We start from the raw sequence: 13,337 nt of genomic DNA on the forward strand, positions 1-13,337 counted from the left end.
AGGTACACAAAGAGGTGTTCAAAATAATTAGCATGAAAAACACATCTGAGAACAACAAGGAAAAAAAAGGTAACATTTATTAAATCTACAAAATCTGAAAGCTTCTTTAAAAGTCAAGTCTCCTTTGGGGAATGTGGGCTAACTTTGCCCGCAGCTCCAGACTCACTCGCCTGCTTGCCATCTGCACTTGGATGTCTAGGTGGTTCTCAAATGGAGCATTTCCAAACTGAGCTCCTGATCTTCCTCCCAGAACCTGTTCCACCCACAGCCTTCCCCAGCTCAGGGGACGGCAACTCCATCCTGTCGGGAGCTTAGGCCAAAACTCTGGGCGCAGACCTTCCTCCCAGCGCTCAACCCACACGTGTGGCCAGCCAGCTCTAACTCTCAATATGCACCTCACCTCTAGACCTTCTGCTACTTCCACCGGCCCCACGCTGGTCCAAGGCTCCATCAGCTCTTCTGGCGTGTTGCTCTGCTTCTGCCCTGGGTCCCCTAGGTCTAGTTTGCAAATAGCGCTGAAGGAAGCTGCTGAAAACATGTCCTGTGCATTCCTCTGTTCAACAGCCTCCCCAAGCTCTGAATATAAAAATAACCAATAACCTGGGTGGCTCAGTGGTTAAGCACCTGCCTTCGGCTCAGGTCATGATCCTGGGGTCCCGGGATCCGGTCCTGCATCGGGCTCCCGGCAGGGAGCCTGCTTCTCCTTCTGCCTATGTCTCTGCCTCTCTCTGGGTCTCTCATGAATAAATAAATAAAATCTTAAAAAAAAAAACCCCAACAGTAAATAGCCAATAAACGCACGCTACCCCCAGGCCCCTTCCCCGCCCAGCTCTGACCTCATCTTTCATGTCTCTGCCTGTGCTCCCTCTGCTCCAGCCATTCTGGCCCCTTGCACCCCTCCAGCCCACCACACTCCCTCTGCAGGGCCCCCAGTTGCTATCCTCTCTCACTCAACTGCTTTTCCCTCAGAACCCACACCTCCTTCGTCTGTTCAAATGTTACCTCCTCTGAGGTGCCACCCCCCACCATGCCTATCTCTCTCTCATCTCTGTTCTACTTTTCTTCATTTGGCTATGATTCCCCGCCAGATGCATACTTCTATGTTTACGGGTGCTATGGACTGAGTTGTATCTCCCCAAAATTCGTATGTTGAAGCCTTAAGCCAATGTGACTATATTTGGAGATACAGCTTGGGAGGTAATTATGGTAAGATGAAGTCCTAGGGGGCGGCACTCATCCAATAGGATTGGTGGTCTTATAAGAAGAAGAAGGGAGATCTCACCCCCTTACCTCCACCCCAACTCCCACTTTCTTTTCACCCCCTCTACACACATATGTACCAAGGAACTGGAACTGTCTAGAACTGTCTTAGGTACAGGGGACCTGGCTTCTTCATCTTGACTCCCACAGCATCTGGCCCAATGCCAGGCACCCCATGTGCTCTCAGGGGACACTGGAGACCTCTCCTGGCTCATCCACAAGAGAAATCCCAGACTTATCCCCCTGCTTTGTTTCAGCAGAGATGCAGCCAGACCTCTTAGGACCTGCCAGGGGTGTCACATCACCCTCTGCAATTACAGGGGGGTCTGGTGATTAATGGATCTAAACAAGCATTTTATACAGCTTTCCTACAAACCCCTGAGGAGCTGTACTTGGCCAGATTGGGAAGTTAGCCTGCTTCTCCTGTCTCCCTTTCACCTCTCCCTGGGCTCAGCCTTCCTCTCGCCCTTCCAGAGGCTTGTCCTGGACACTATTTACCCCCCATCACTGATAACCAGGGGCTCAGCAACAAAGATTTAACCTCTCCATCAAACAAAGGAGTTAAAGGAGTGAAAGCATGAGGCTTTTAAAACTTTGTACTTAAAAAATTGTTGTTGTTATTGTTGGCGTTCTAAAGCAGAATGTCTCCAAGTTATACAACAACCTGACAAATCACAAACTGGGCTCTCCTCCCAGGGAGCTGAAGTTCCAGTCCTTGATCCTGACCCCACGCCACATGGCCCCTTCTGGGCAGGACGCACCTGTAGGGATTTGGAAAAGGTGGCTCCAAATCAAAGATGCACCAGGTACTGGGTGAGAGGCATTTTTTTTTTTTGCCTCCTGAGTGCATGAGCCTGGTGAAGCCCCCTGGGCTGCCTTCACCTTTGCCAGGCTCCCCTGGAAGCAGCTATAAAATCTTCTCTTGCACCTTCTTGCTTGCCAGCCAGCACCCATCCCAGTTCCCCATTGCAGCAAAACTCTTTCACAGTGCTGTCCACACTGGCTGGCTCCAATCCCTCCTACCTGGCTGGCAGATGTCAGCCCTGATAGCCCCTGCTGGTCAGGTGACCCCTAGACCTGGAGGTCCCCCCGAGGAGCCCCAGGGACCACTGCAGGGCAAGATTCCCCTTCCAATGCTAGCAGTACCTCTTCTGTCAGTGGTACTGGGCTTCTATTTAAGACTCTGTCCGAGATTCCATGGCTAAGGGGCTATGAAACCACTAGATACACCACAGCTGAGGCACTCAGGGGGGCAGGGAAGGGGCTTTGCTCAAGTCCCCCATCCTACAGCAGCATCAGGCTCAGGCTCAGCTCCAGACCACCTCCCTGCCCCGCAGAAGCCACCCACCTGGAGCCCGCCTCTCCCTTTCCCTTTCCCAGGGCCCAGCCCGGGAGTCTCCGGCCATCCAGTTGGGAGGACCTCACAGAGCACATAAGGAAGTCCGCCTATCACAACGAAGGACCTGTCAAGTGCATCCGCCTTTCCCACTAACTTCTAGTACATGGTAGTGATGTATGACACTGGGGGGAACTGGAGCCAGGGCATTTTTGGCAAGAAGTAACAAGAGGTAATACTTATAAAGTGCTTACTCTGTGCTGGGCATTGCTTTATGAGTTTGCACACAGCCACACACTTAGGCTCAATGAGGGACACTTTGGATTTGTACCCAGGCAGCTGTCTCCACTCTGGGTTGCTGACACACGTGCTGTAAGAGGCTGGGACGTGTCTATGGCTCCTCGGTGGTGTGGAGTTAGAGAGGCATCCAGGACGGGTGTGCCGGAGTTTGTAAAAGTCCTGGCTCTGCCACTCCCTGGCTGGGTAACCTCAGTTTAGTGACTTAGCCTCCCCGAGCCTCAGCTTCCTCATCTCTAGAATGGGCCTGCTGTTGAGGACAAGATTACAATACACCCCAGGAGAGAACTCACTAGACGTGGGCTGCTGCCACTGCCATCAGCATCAGATCTGGAAACTGCTTAGAGGCCACCTAGGCCAAGGGACTTGCAGGTTATAGAGCATGGGAGACCCTGCCAAGAGAAAGGGCAGCCAGGATATGTAGTATCCGCAGGCCTCAGCAAAGGCAGAAGAGGGTGCTGGATGGAGAAGATGAACAAGAGAAAGAGCAGGAGTAACTGCCACCCCCTTGGGCCTTGCTTGGAGCCTGGAGTCAGCTGCGGACCGTGCAGGTTCCCAGGCCACCTGTGCCTGCCAGGGCTCTGCAGGCAGCTGTGCACAGAGGGCCACTGCAGAGGGCTGGTGGGTCGGGCTGGCCACGCATACCTCCACCTGGGCACCCCCCATTCTCCTCTTCACGCTTCTGTCTCTTCACCCACCTACACACCCACTGTCACAATTCCACCTCCCTGTCCCCACCCCCAGCCAGAGGGTCCTCCCCTCAGAGGGCATCTGCCCAGGGGTATCCTAAGGGGAGGGCCAAGACTCTGCATTACTTGTGCTCCTGATGGGGTCTCATACAGCCTGGCACACAAAGGGTGCCCAGAGAATGTATGCTGGTGATGGCATATAATTTACACTTACTCAATACCCGCTGTTTACCAGGGAGTGATAGGCACACTCTAGGGTCACAAGTGTATACACACAAGTCACTGACCCCCTCAGAAAGCCCAGGTGGGGTGAGGATGTGGACACAGAAAATCTCAGAAGAGCATCACCTAACACAAGTCACAGGGGCAGGGAGCCAGGAGGGTCAGGGATTGTTCCCAGGCGAGATGGTACCTCCCCTCCAACACCCCATTACAGATGAGCAAACAGAGCTCAGGTAAGAAAAGTGACTTGTCTAAGTTAATGACAGCATGTCAGTGAGTAAGTCAGGGCTGAGAAGCAGCTGTCCTAGCTCCTGGCCACCTAGCTCCCAGTGCTCCTTCCAGAACAAGGTTTCTCAACCTCCCTATTGACATTGGGGCCTAATCATTCTTTCTTGTAGGGGCCATCCTGTTCATTGTGGGATGTTTAGCAGCATTGCTGGCCTCTACCTGCTAGATGCCCATAGTACCCTCTCCCCAGTTGTGATGATCAAAAATGTCTTCAGATGTTACCAAATTTCCACTAGAGAGCAAAATTGCCCTCAGTTGAGAGCTACTCGTCTAGAACTTAGGAAATGTGAACTGAGATAAGAGGCAGTGACCAAAGTCAAGCCTTGGGCACAAATGTAGACAAAAAGGTCTGGTGTCAGGGCTTGCAGACAAGCACCAAGGGTTATCAGCCCCGAGTCACTTTGTACCTGTATGCCCCACCCACCCTGTGAGTCCCTTAGACTTGAGTTCAGCTTTTAAGTTGTGCAGTGCTTTAGTTCACCACACCCCTGTGAAGCAGATAGTGGAACATATTCTTTTGTCCTCATTCTACAGATAAGGAAATAAAGGCTTAAGAATGTTTAATGCACCAAAGTCACTTGGTAAGCTAGTGGCCAAACCAGGCTGGAACTGCCCCACGGAGTCACCCAGAAGCAGACAGAGGGCCTTTCAGCCTCTGCATGTACTTCTAGAAGGCTGCATGCCTAGAACCCAGATCCATTAGTTCCTAACAATCCCAGGGGCATCATAACCCTGGCGGCTCACAGATGGGAACTACGGAGGCTCCGGGAGGACAGGAGACACACGACTGAATCCACGCATGCCTGCGGGGAGCCGGGCACCAGCTCTCTTCCCTCAGTACCAGCTCCCAACCAGGCTGGGGCCGCAAGGCCTGGGCTCCCTCAGACACTGACCCTCAGACGCTGCCTGGCCAATGGGCCTGCCAGGCACTTACTTAAAGGACACCACTTCCCATCAACATGGAACACTGGAACTTATAACTCCCTCCCTCTGATGCAGGAGAGGAGGCCCATTTGAGTGAGAGAATGTTTTCGATCATGAATCAGTCCTGTCACTACGAGTAATCACTCCATTTTTAATCACTCATGATGTCAATGGTCCACAAAGTTTGTGCTCTTATACGCCAAGAATGGTGCTATAAGTCTGCCACACAGCCCACTTTACAGGTAATGAAATTGAGGCTCAGAAAGGTGAAGGGAGCTTATCCAGCCAGCATGTGTGAGTGACAGGATCCCAGCTAAGACCTGGCTGACACTGAAGCTCTACGCTCCTCCCACTACATCAAGACATCAGAACTCCAAGGGGGCCCAAGTGGGCAACTGCACCAGCAAAGAGAAACTCAGTAGAGCCCCAAGTGGGTTTTTTAGCAGGTTGAATCCAGCATCTGTAGTCTTGTGCATACCAGCCAAGTATTTTCTTTCTTTGTAAAGAAATCCCCTTTCCTTAGAAATCACAACAGCACATTTCATAGGCCCAGCCCTGTGAGGGAACTGCCTCACTCAGGAAGGTTTTGCAGTACCAAGTAGAATGAGGCCATGAGTGCTCTCAGCCCCTTGGTGGCCCGAGAGGGGCCAGGAAATGGGGAAGATCCATTAGGGGCCATGGCTTCCCTGAGTACCAACCACTCCTCACACCCATCACAGACTTCACATGGGCAAAGGAGAGGGGTTACAGGACAGACTAGTGCCCTATGGGAGGCATAGGTCCTCATGGGCACAGTAGTGCAGGATGCTTATCCCTCTACCTCATCCCGAGCAAATTCCCTGTACTGGATTCCCCAGTCAGGGTCAGCATCCAGACAAGCACAGGCCTCGCTTGGGCAATTTTCCTCTCCAAAAAATTTAAAGCTTACAGTGGCACCTCTCAGAACCACCGTGAATATGTCTCTTCTCTCTGGGAAGGAGAACTCATCCAGAAGAGGTGTGATGGAGCCTGATGGCTTCTTAGGGGCACACAGTCATGGACGTCAGGTAAAGAGTCTGCTTTAGGTTCCAAAGGCAAAATGGAGGAAGGGCCTTGCTTCCAGGCCCTGTGCCCCTTCCTGTCCTTGGTAGCCCTTGGCAGGGGTTTGGGGCACATCCTCAGGTTGGAGGGGCTGCCAGGCAGTTCAGAGGCAAGGACACGTTCTTCCCTCCTCTCCTGCCTAGACCTCTGGGTTTCAGTCCCAGGAGCAGGAGCCTGGCAAGGTCAGCAGAGTGCTGAGGCAGGCAGGAAGCCCATCCTCCCCTGAGAGGACAGCAAGGGAGCATAGGGAACAGGCACAGGACAGGCCTGCCCGTCTGCACGGTACAGAGGTAGGGGCTGCAACTGCCTCCGGGGAACTGGGTAGAGGGGGAGTTCCATCCCAGTGGGCAAGGTCCCCTTCAGAATGGGTGTGCCCTAGAGGGGCTCCTCCTCCTAACCTGCTCAGAAGTCTTAGGGAGGTATCCAAGGTTGGGAAGCAGCTCCCAGGGTGCCTCTCAGGGGTCCCAGGGAGGCTGTCCACTGTCTGACTTAAGAGCAGGTCTGTCTCCTCAGTTAATATTTTATTGGGACAGAAATGTGGCGCCTGAGGATTTGGTTACTGATCCCGTGGGCCTGAGCCTTGCCCAGGGATGCGGGTGGAAGCGAAAGGGGCAGTCCCATGATGTGGCTGAGGTCTCTTATCACTTGCCACCATCTTCACCCTGGGATGAAGATCCTTCCAGTCATCCTCACCCTGAGCCACCTCCCGCCAACGGGAGGCCCACGCTGGCTATGCTCACCCGGGGCGGCCAGGGCCCGCAGGCCTAGGGTGGCTCAGGGTGTCACCAGGCATCTAGCTCACGCCCACCCCAAGCGCCGCAGCTCCGGCCCCTCTGGAGCTCCTGGGAGCCCCTGGGAGCCCCTGGCCTCCGTCCGCTTAGTCCTGGACCAGCCCTCGGGAGTCCGAGGGGACGGCGGCCAAGGCGGCGGGTGCAGGGCCGCCGGGGCAGACCCGCGGACCCGTGCCCCGGAGCGCGACTGCGGCTCCCTCCCTGCGCACCGGGGCCCGGCGGAGCGCGCGGGGCCACGCGTTACCTTCCATGGACATGGGCTCCAGGATGCCGAACTGCTTGAGGACGGCGATGAACAGCAGCACCACCACGGCCATGGCGCACAGCTCCATGCCCTGGATGCCCATGGCGACCCGAGCTCCTGCGGCCGGGCCGTGCCCCTCGCCCGCGCGAGCCTCGGGAGGCGCCGGGGCCGGTGCAGCCCGCCCGGCCTCTGGGGGAGGCCGCGGCTCACATCCCCCGGCAGGCGGGGCTGCGGGTGTGGACGGGGCCGCGGCCCCGCGGAGGGCGGCGGCGGACTGGGCAGGCCGGGAGGCGGACGCGGCGGCGGCAGAGCCCGAGCGCAACTTTCCGAGTCAGCCGGCAAACTTCGAGGCGCGGCGGCGGCGGCGCGGAGCGCAGCTCGGGCGGCCGACGCGGGCCAGAGACGCCTCCATGGCCGGCGCGGGCGCCGCGCCTCTTTCGCCCCCTCTCCAGCCCCGCGGGCGCGGGGGCGCGGGGGCGCGGCGGCGGCGGGGGTCCCGGGCGCTCCGGCCGCCCCAGCCTCCATCGCGGCTCCCCGCGCGCTCATTGGCCTAGGCGCGGCGACCACCCGAGGAGGCGTCCCCTGCGGCCCCCCCGCGCCAGCCCGGGAAGGGGCGGAGGGAGGTGGCCCCGCCCCGCGCCGCCCAGCCCCCCGACCGCGCCTGGCGCTCCGCCACGCCACCCGGCCCGCCCCCGGGAGGCCGCGCGGCCGGCGGTTACCTCCACCTACCGGAGCAGGGCGGAGTGGCTGGGGAGGGGGCCGGGGACCAGACAGGAGGGGAGCCGCAGCACCGCTCAGCCGCGAGGAGTCGGGGCTGCAGACTCCGGGCTGAGGGGTGCGGAGCCCGCGCCCCCCCCCCGCGCATCGCCCCGCCCGCCAGCGCGGAGCCGGCCTTGGGGATCGGGGAAACCCTCTCGCCCCGGGCTGCTTCCCGCACCGCCAGCTCTCCGCTCGAGACTGAACTTGGCCCTGGTCTGGCCCCCGATGCAAATGAAAAAAGTTGGTATCCAAAGTTATCCAGTTCCGGAAACGCACGTGCGCGCCAGGCTTTTGGAGAAGTGTGGGCTTTGGCATTAGACACTACGGAACCGAGTTCCACCCCTGATTCTGCAGCATGACCTTGGTCGAGTCACGGACTTGCAGACTCCTCCTCCACACGGAGGGGCTGGTGCATGCCCGCCTCTCCGGCTGTAGGAAAGAGCTAAAGGGATGCCAGGTGCAACGCGCGGGCAGTGCCCAGCAGCGCCAACTCGTTTGTGGACGGGGGCGCTGGGGCGGAGAGGAGGGAGAAAGCCAAGTGAGAGGAGTGGGCGTGGCAGGGCGGAGCCCGGGAACCCTCCCAAGTCCGCGAACTCGCGGACCCGAGGCAGGAGCCGCGGCTCTCTGCTGCCCTCCGGCGGGCACGGCTCTCAGCAGGCGTCCCCGCCCGCGCCCGGGGCGTAGAGGGCGGGAAGCAGGGGCTGCCCTGGAGCGCCAAGTTCTCCAGTTCTCCCGCTCCCGCTGCCTTCGTGGAGGGGAAATCCAGCCCCGCTCCACGCCTGCTTGGACCTAGGGCCCGAGCACTAGTAGCTTCCATCATGAGCCTCCGCTGCCCACTCGGTCATTCGTTCAACAAATGCTGAATGTGTTCTGTGCCCCAGGCACAGAGCTTGGTGCCCCGGCGGGGGGGGGAGCCGGAGCGTGCGGCCAAGGGTCCCTCCGGAGCTGGCATACAGGAACCAAGCCTTTATGTTTACTTGTAATCCTTAAGGGCCGCCCCGGTGGGCTTTCTCTTGCCCACTTTCCAGTTAAGGAAACCAAGACCTAGAGGGTGGACTAGGGAAGGGGCGCAGGCTGCAGCCCAGGTCTCCTGGGTTCCAGAGCAGTCGCGGCCCAGCATACCGCACGGTTTCCAGTGGAAGAGGAGGGGAGAGAGGCTGCTGGGTTTCTTCTGGCCTGTGTGGTTCCACCTCAGTATTTAACACACCTGGTTAAAAGTCTGAGTTATTGGAGATATTTTTAAAGAACTGTAAATGCACGGCTTTCAATTGCATTTAAGTGGGCATGTGGTGAGCCTCCACTGACCAAAGCAAGAGTTCTAAGCAGAGACGCCAATGATCGCCAGAGAGCATGGCTCTGTGGCAGCACATGAGTTGCTAAAGTGTGTTAAGTCTAGAAAGGCTCAAACCCCTCCTGTACTCTAATTTACACACTTTACCAGCTGAGTGAAGTCTAGCCTGTAGGTCCCAGCTAGTTGCCACTAATCCTCAATCAATGGTCTGGTTAAAAGTACATTAACCTCTCTAAGCCAGTTTCCTAAAATGGGGATGACAAGCCAGCCTCTCCAGGGAGGGGCTTGTAAAGGATCAAGTGAGACAAGGGCTGGCCTGTGTCACAGGCTCTGATGGCTCCTTAGGACGTGTTCTTGGAGCGGGGTATGTACAGGGTACCAGATGTGAGATAGATAGGGGGATAGAGAAGTGGGCAAGCAAAGGAAGCCATATGGAGGGTCTTCCTGAGGCTGGTCCACCCCTCCTTCCCTGCCTCAGTTTCCCCTGGTGCTCCTGAGCATCTTCCCTGGGAAAGCTTCAATGACTGCTCATAAACACTGAGCTATAAATGAGACATTGATCCCCTGGCTATGCGGTGTAAAATATTAACGATGCCTAAGTGGATACCAGGGATGAGAGCAGAATGTCCGCTCGGCATTAGCAGCCTGGGCCATGGGCCTAATGGATGGGAAGCTGACTCCCCCGCTCACTCACTAGCTTGGCGCATGCCAGTTCTAGGGCCAACCAGGTCCACTGAGGCTGGGCTGATGGCCCCATCACACTCTCCACTTCCACAGGACCTGGGCAGAGAAGCTGGCAACAAGCCCCTAGACCCCATACATCCTCCCCACACCGATGAAGCACCAGGCCAGGCCAGGCCTTTCCCACCTGCCCCCTCCCTAATATCCCCCAAGTGCCTCCCTGTGGCAGGGGGCATTCTGGGTGTTGACAGGGCTCCCCGCCAGCTCCCTGCCTTAGGGGAGGGGCACATCCAGAGAAATCTCCACAGCGCGGGGTGCTGAGGACTGCCTTAGGAGTGGGCAAAGATGAGGGGCGATGTGGAGAGAGCCACTCGCTCCACCCCAGGTGATAGTAGAAGGCTGGAGAGTCCTGAGCTCTCACTTGAAGACCTCAGGATGTCTGGAAGGCTCTGGGAGGCCCTGGTGTCCTGGCCCAGTTTAGAAAGTTTTTAGACCTCCAGCTGTTTGGGGAAGGCTGGGGCACACCCCAAACCTAGCCTTGCACCCCACACCTGAGGTCATGGTCTTCCTATGCCTAGAATATTGATACTACTCCAGTTCCACCTCCAGGAAGCCTCCCCAGCTTATGCCAGCCCTGCATCAACCCCCTTCTCCTCAGAACCGCCATGGCCTCCGCTGCCTGGGCCATGCCATTCTGCATTGTGTTTTGGCTGTCTGCCCAGACATCTTCCATGTCATCTCGTGCTTCTCATCTCTCACCACACTGCACTGTCAGCTTCTGTGGGGTGGCACCCTGTCAGATTGACCAACATTAGTTGGGTGCCCCAGCCTACTAACCATCCAGCTGCCCAAGGATGTCAAAAGATCTTTTGACTTTTAAAGGAGAGACTGGACCACACATACTGTTTGAGGGACCCATGCCCAGCAAACAGCTCAGCAAGTTCTCTTCTCAGCTCCTGCAGAGAACAAGCCACCCTTGGTTCTAGAGCATTCTAGTGGACAGAATAGTCATTATTCAATTTATCTCTCCTTCTCATATTCATAGGAACCAGACAAGAATGTCCATGAGTAGAGTTCCTCATCCCAAAGAAATGCCTCTAGGACTCTTCCCCTTGGATGTCCCAAGGCCCCTCAAATGCAATGCATTCGAAGCTAAACTATCAACCTTCCCTAAACCTGCCCCTCCTTCACACTCCTTGTCTTAGCTGCTCAGGCCCAAACCCTGGGTTAGCCTGGAATCTTCCTGGCCCACTCCTGCCCAGTCTACCAACAAACCCTGGCACTGTGCCTCTTGCTCATTCCTCTTGGCTCCACTGTCACCAGGTAGCTGCAGCTGCCATAGCTCACCAGCTAGGAGCCAGGACAATGAGATACCTCTATGACTGGCCCTGGGAAAGCAGGAGAGAGACACTCTTTTTTACTGTGGCAGCTGAATGGCCACCCTGGCACCATGTGGGGCCAGCAGGCTGGAGAATGAAGTTATATCTTGAGAAAGCAGAACAAAATATGAATGGCCCCAGCCCAGTTGACAATGTTATATGCCTTGACCCAGCTGTGCCTAATGGCACACCTAAACCTATATATCTTTCAGTTACATGAGCCAGTAAGTCTCCCTATTGTTGCTTACCCCAATGTGAGGTGGGCTGCTGTTCCTTGCAACCAAAGGGTCTTGATTGATGCAACCCCCATTACTCATAGAACAAAGACCAAATCCTTAATATGACCTATAAGAGAAGCTGACATTTACTAAGAGTTCACTATGTACCAGGCAGTGCAATACCATTTATCTTCATTTTTCGCAGCTCCCAGTAAGGCAGGGACTTGACAAGAAGAAGAAATTGAAGCACAGAGTGGCTAATTCTTTGCTTAAGGGCACACAGCTTATACTACACAGTATCAGGATTTGAACTCAAATATTCTAGCTCCATAGCCTGCAATTTTAATTCAATCCTGCCTTGCCCCTCTAGACCAGTGTGGTCCTCCTTTCCCTTGTTCACATGACCCCAGCCACACCTGCAGCTACCTGAATAGACCCAAGGCTCCAGATCTCTGCACATGCTCTTCCCTGAGACCTGAAGGCTCTTCTTCCTGTTCCTCCTCTTCCTTTTCACCCAGCTAATTAGTGCCTACTTGTCCTTTGGGTCCCAGCTTAAATGTCACTTCTGCGGAGTGTCTTCCCTGACCTGTTTGCCTTTATTAGTCTCTGCTAGTCCCCTTCCCTCTTTGCAGGTCTCAAAATGTGAGTTTAGCTATTTACTTATGTGTTCATTTATTTGCTTCTGTTCTCCCACCAGACTGTAAATTTTCTGAAGGTATAAGTAGCACCTGCCTCAACATATTTATAGATAACTAATGGGATGACAGATGATGCTTTTCCTCCAATTATTTCAGCAGAGGCTGTCTTGGTATCACTAACAAGAGCACCAGACTGGGAGCCCAAGAGAACCAGGGCCACATCCCTAGTTCTAACCCTAACCAGCAGAGTTAGCCAAGGCACACCACCTCTCTGAGCTTCCCTTTCCTTCTTATAATGTGGGTTCGCTTGGTGACATTTACCTGCCTGTCAAACAATGAGCTGTGAGAATCAACAAGCCAATGGATGTGAAAGCAACCCAAGACAAGCATGAGGGACTCTGTTCCTATAGATGCCCACTTCCTCAGAGCCAGAAACGCCTTGGAGGGGACACCATAGGAGTCAGCCTTACCCACAACCAGCTCCCCTCATGACACAAGATGGATGCCTAGTTCTAGACATCACATCCTAACATGACAGTGTCCTGGAAAAGACAGGTTCATCTCTTCCTATGTCTCTTTTTTTTTATAGTGAAGAAGACTTACCCATTAAGCTTCTCATGAACACTTCCTTCTGTTTCGTGGCTGGAATTATTTCACATGTCATGCCTAAATCTCTTGTTGGCAAGAGGAATGAGAGCACTACTGTAGAAAAGACTGTTAGCTCTCCACCAAAATTCATTTGCCTCTCTTCTATAGTAAAAAAGCCTTAACTAGGCACATGGTTGCTCAGTGGTGACAGCATTTCTCAGACCCTTTTGCAATTAGTTGTGGCCATATGACTAAGTTCTTAACAGTAGAAAGGATGGGTGCTGCTCTGGGGATGGAGGCCTTAAGTCAGTGAGTGAGTCTCCTTATCATTCTTTCTTCTCTTTTCTTGCTGGCTGGGACCCAGACATGTCGATGACCAGCCTCAGCCATGCGGATGATGACAAGTCTGGGAGGGGAGGAGAGGGTGAAGCTACAAGGTGGAAGGGACTTGACTCCCTGAATGACCACATGGAACAGAACCGTCCACCAAGCTGGAACACTCACCCGGAGATGTTAAGGGAGAAAGAAACTTTTAAAAATCTCTTAAAGAAAGAAATGAAGTGAGGTGAGAGCTGGCTATTTTGAAAATAGAGGTAGAGGAGTGGGTGCCTGGGTGGCTCAGTCAGTTAAGCGTCTGCCTTCAGCTCAGGTC

General features: G+C 55.1%; 1 protein-coding gene across 2 annotated transcripts in view; it reads right to left on the reverse strand.

Annotated features, from left to right (window-relative positions):
- Positions 1–13,337, reverse strand: part of KCNIP3 (potassium voltage-gated channel interacting protein 3) — an 83,024-nt gene that overhangs the window by 18,645 nt on the left and 51,042 nt on the right. Inside the window, exon 1 of one of the 2 annotated variants that reach the window (XM_038561398.1) lies at positions 7,132–7,286. The exons of the other annotated variant lie outside the window; for it this stretch is intronic. Within the exon in view, the coding sequence (XP_038417326.1) occupies positions 7,132–7,234 (103 nt within the window). The 5' untranslated portion in view covers positions 7,235–7,286. Of the gene's footprint in view, positions 1–7,131; positions 7,287–13,337 lie in introns of those variants that run through there. 2 annotated transcript variants of the gene reach the window in all.

The sequence above is a fragment of the Canis lupus genome, chromosome 17 (assembly GCF_011100685.1).
Source record: "Canis lupus familiaris isolate Mischka breed German Shepherd chromosome 17, alternate assembly UU_Cfam_GSD_1.0, whole genome shotgun sequence".
Classification (NCBI taxonomy): Eukaryota; Metazoa; Chordata; class Mammalia; order Carnivora; family Canidae; genus Canis; species Canis lupus.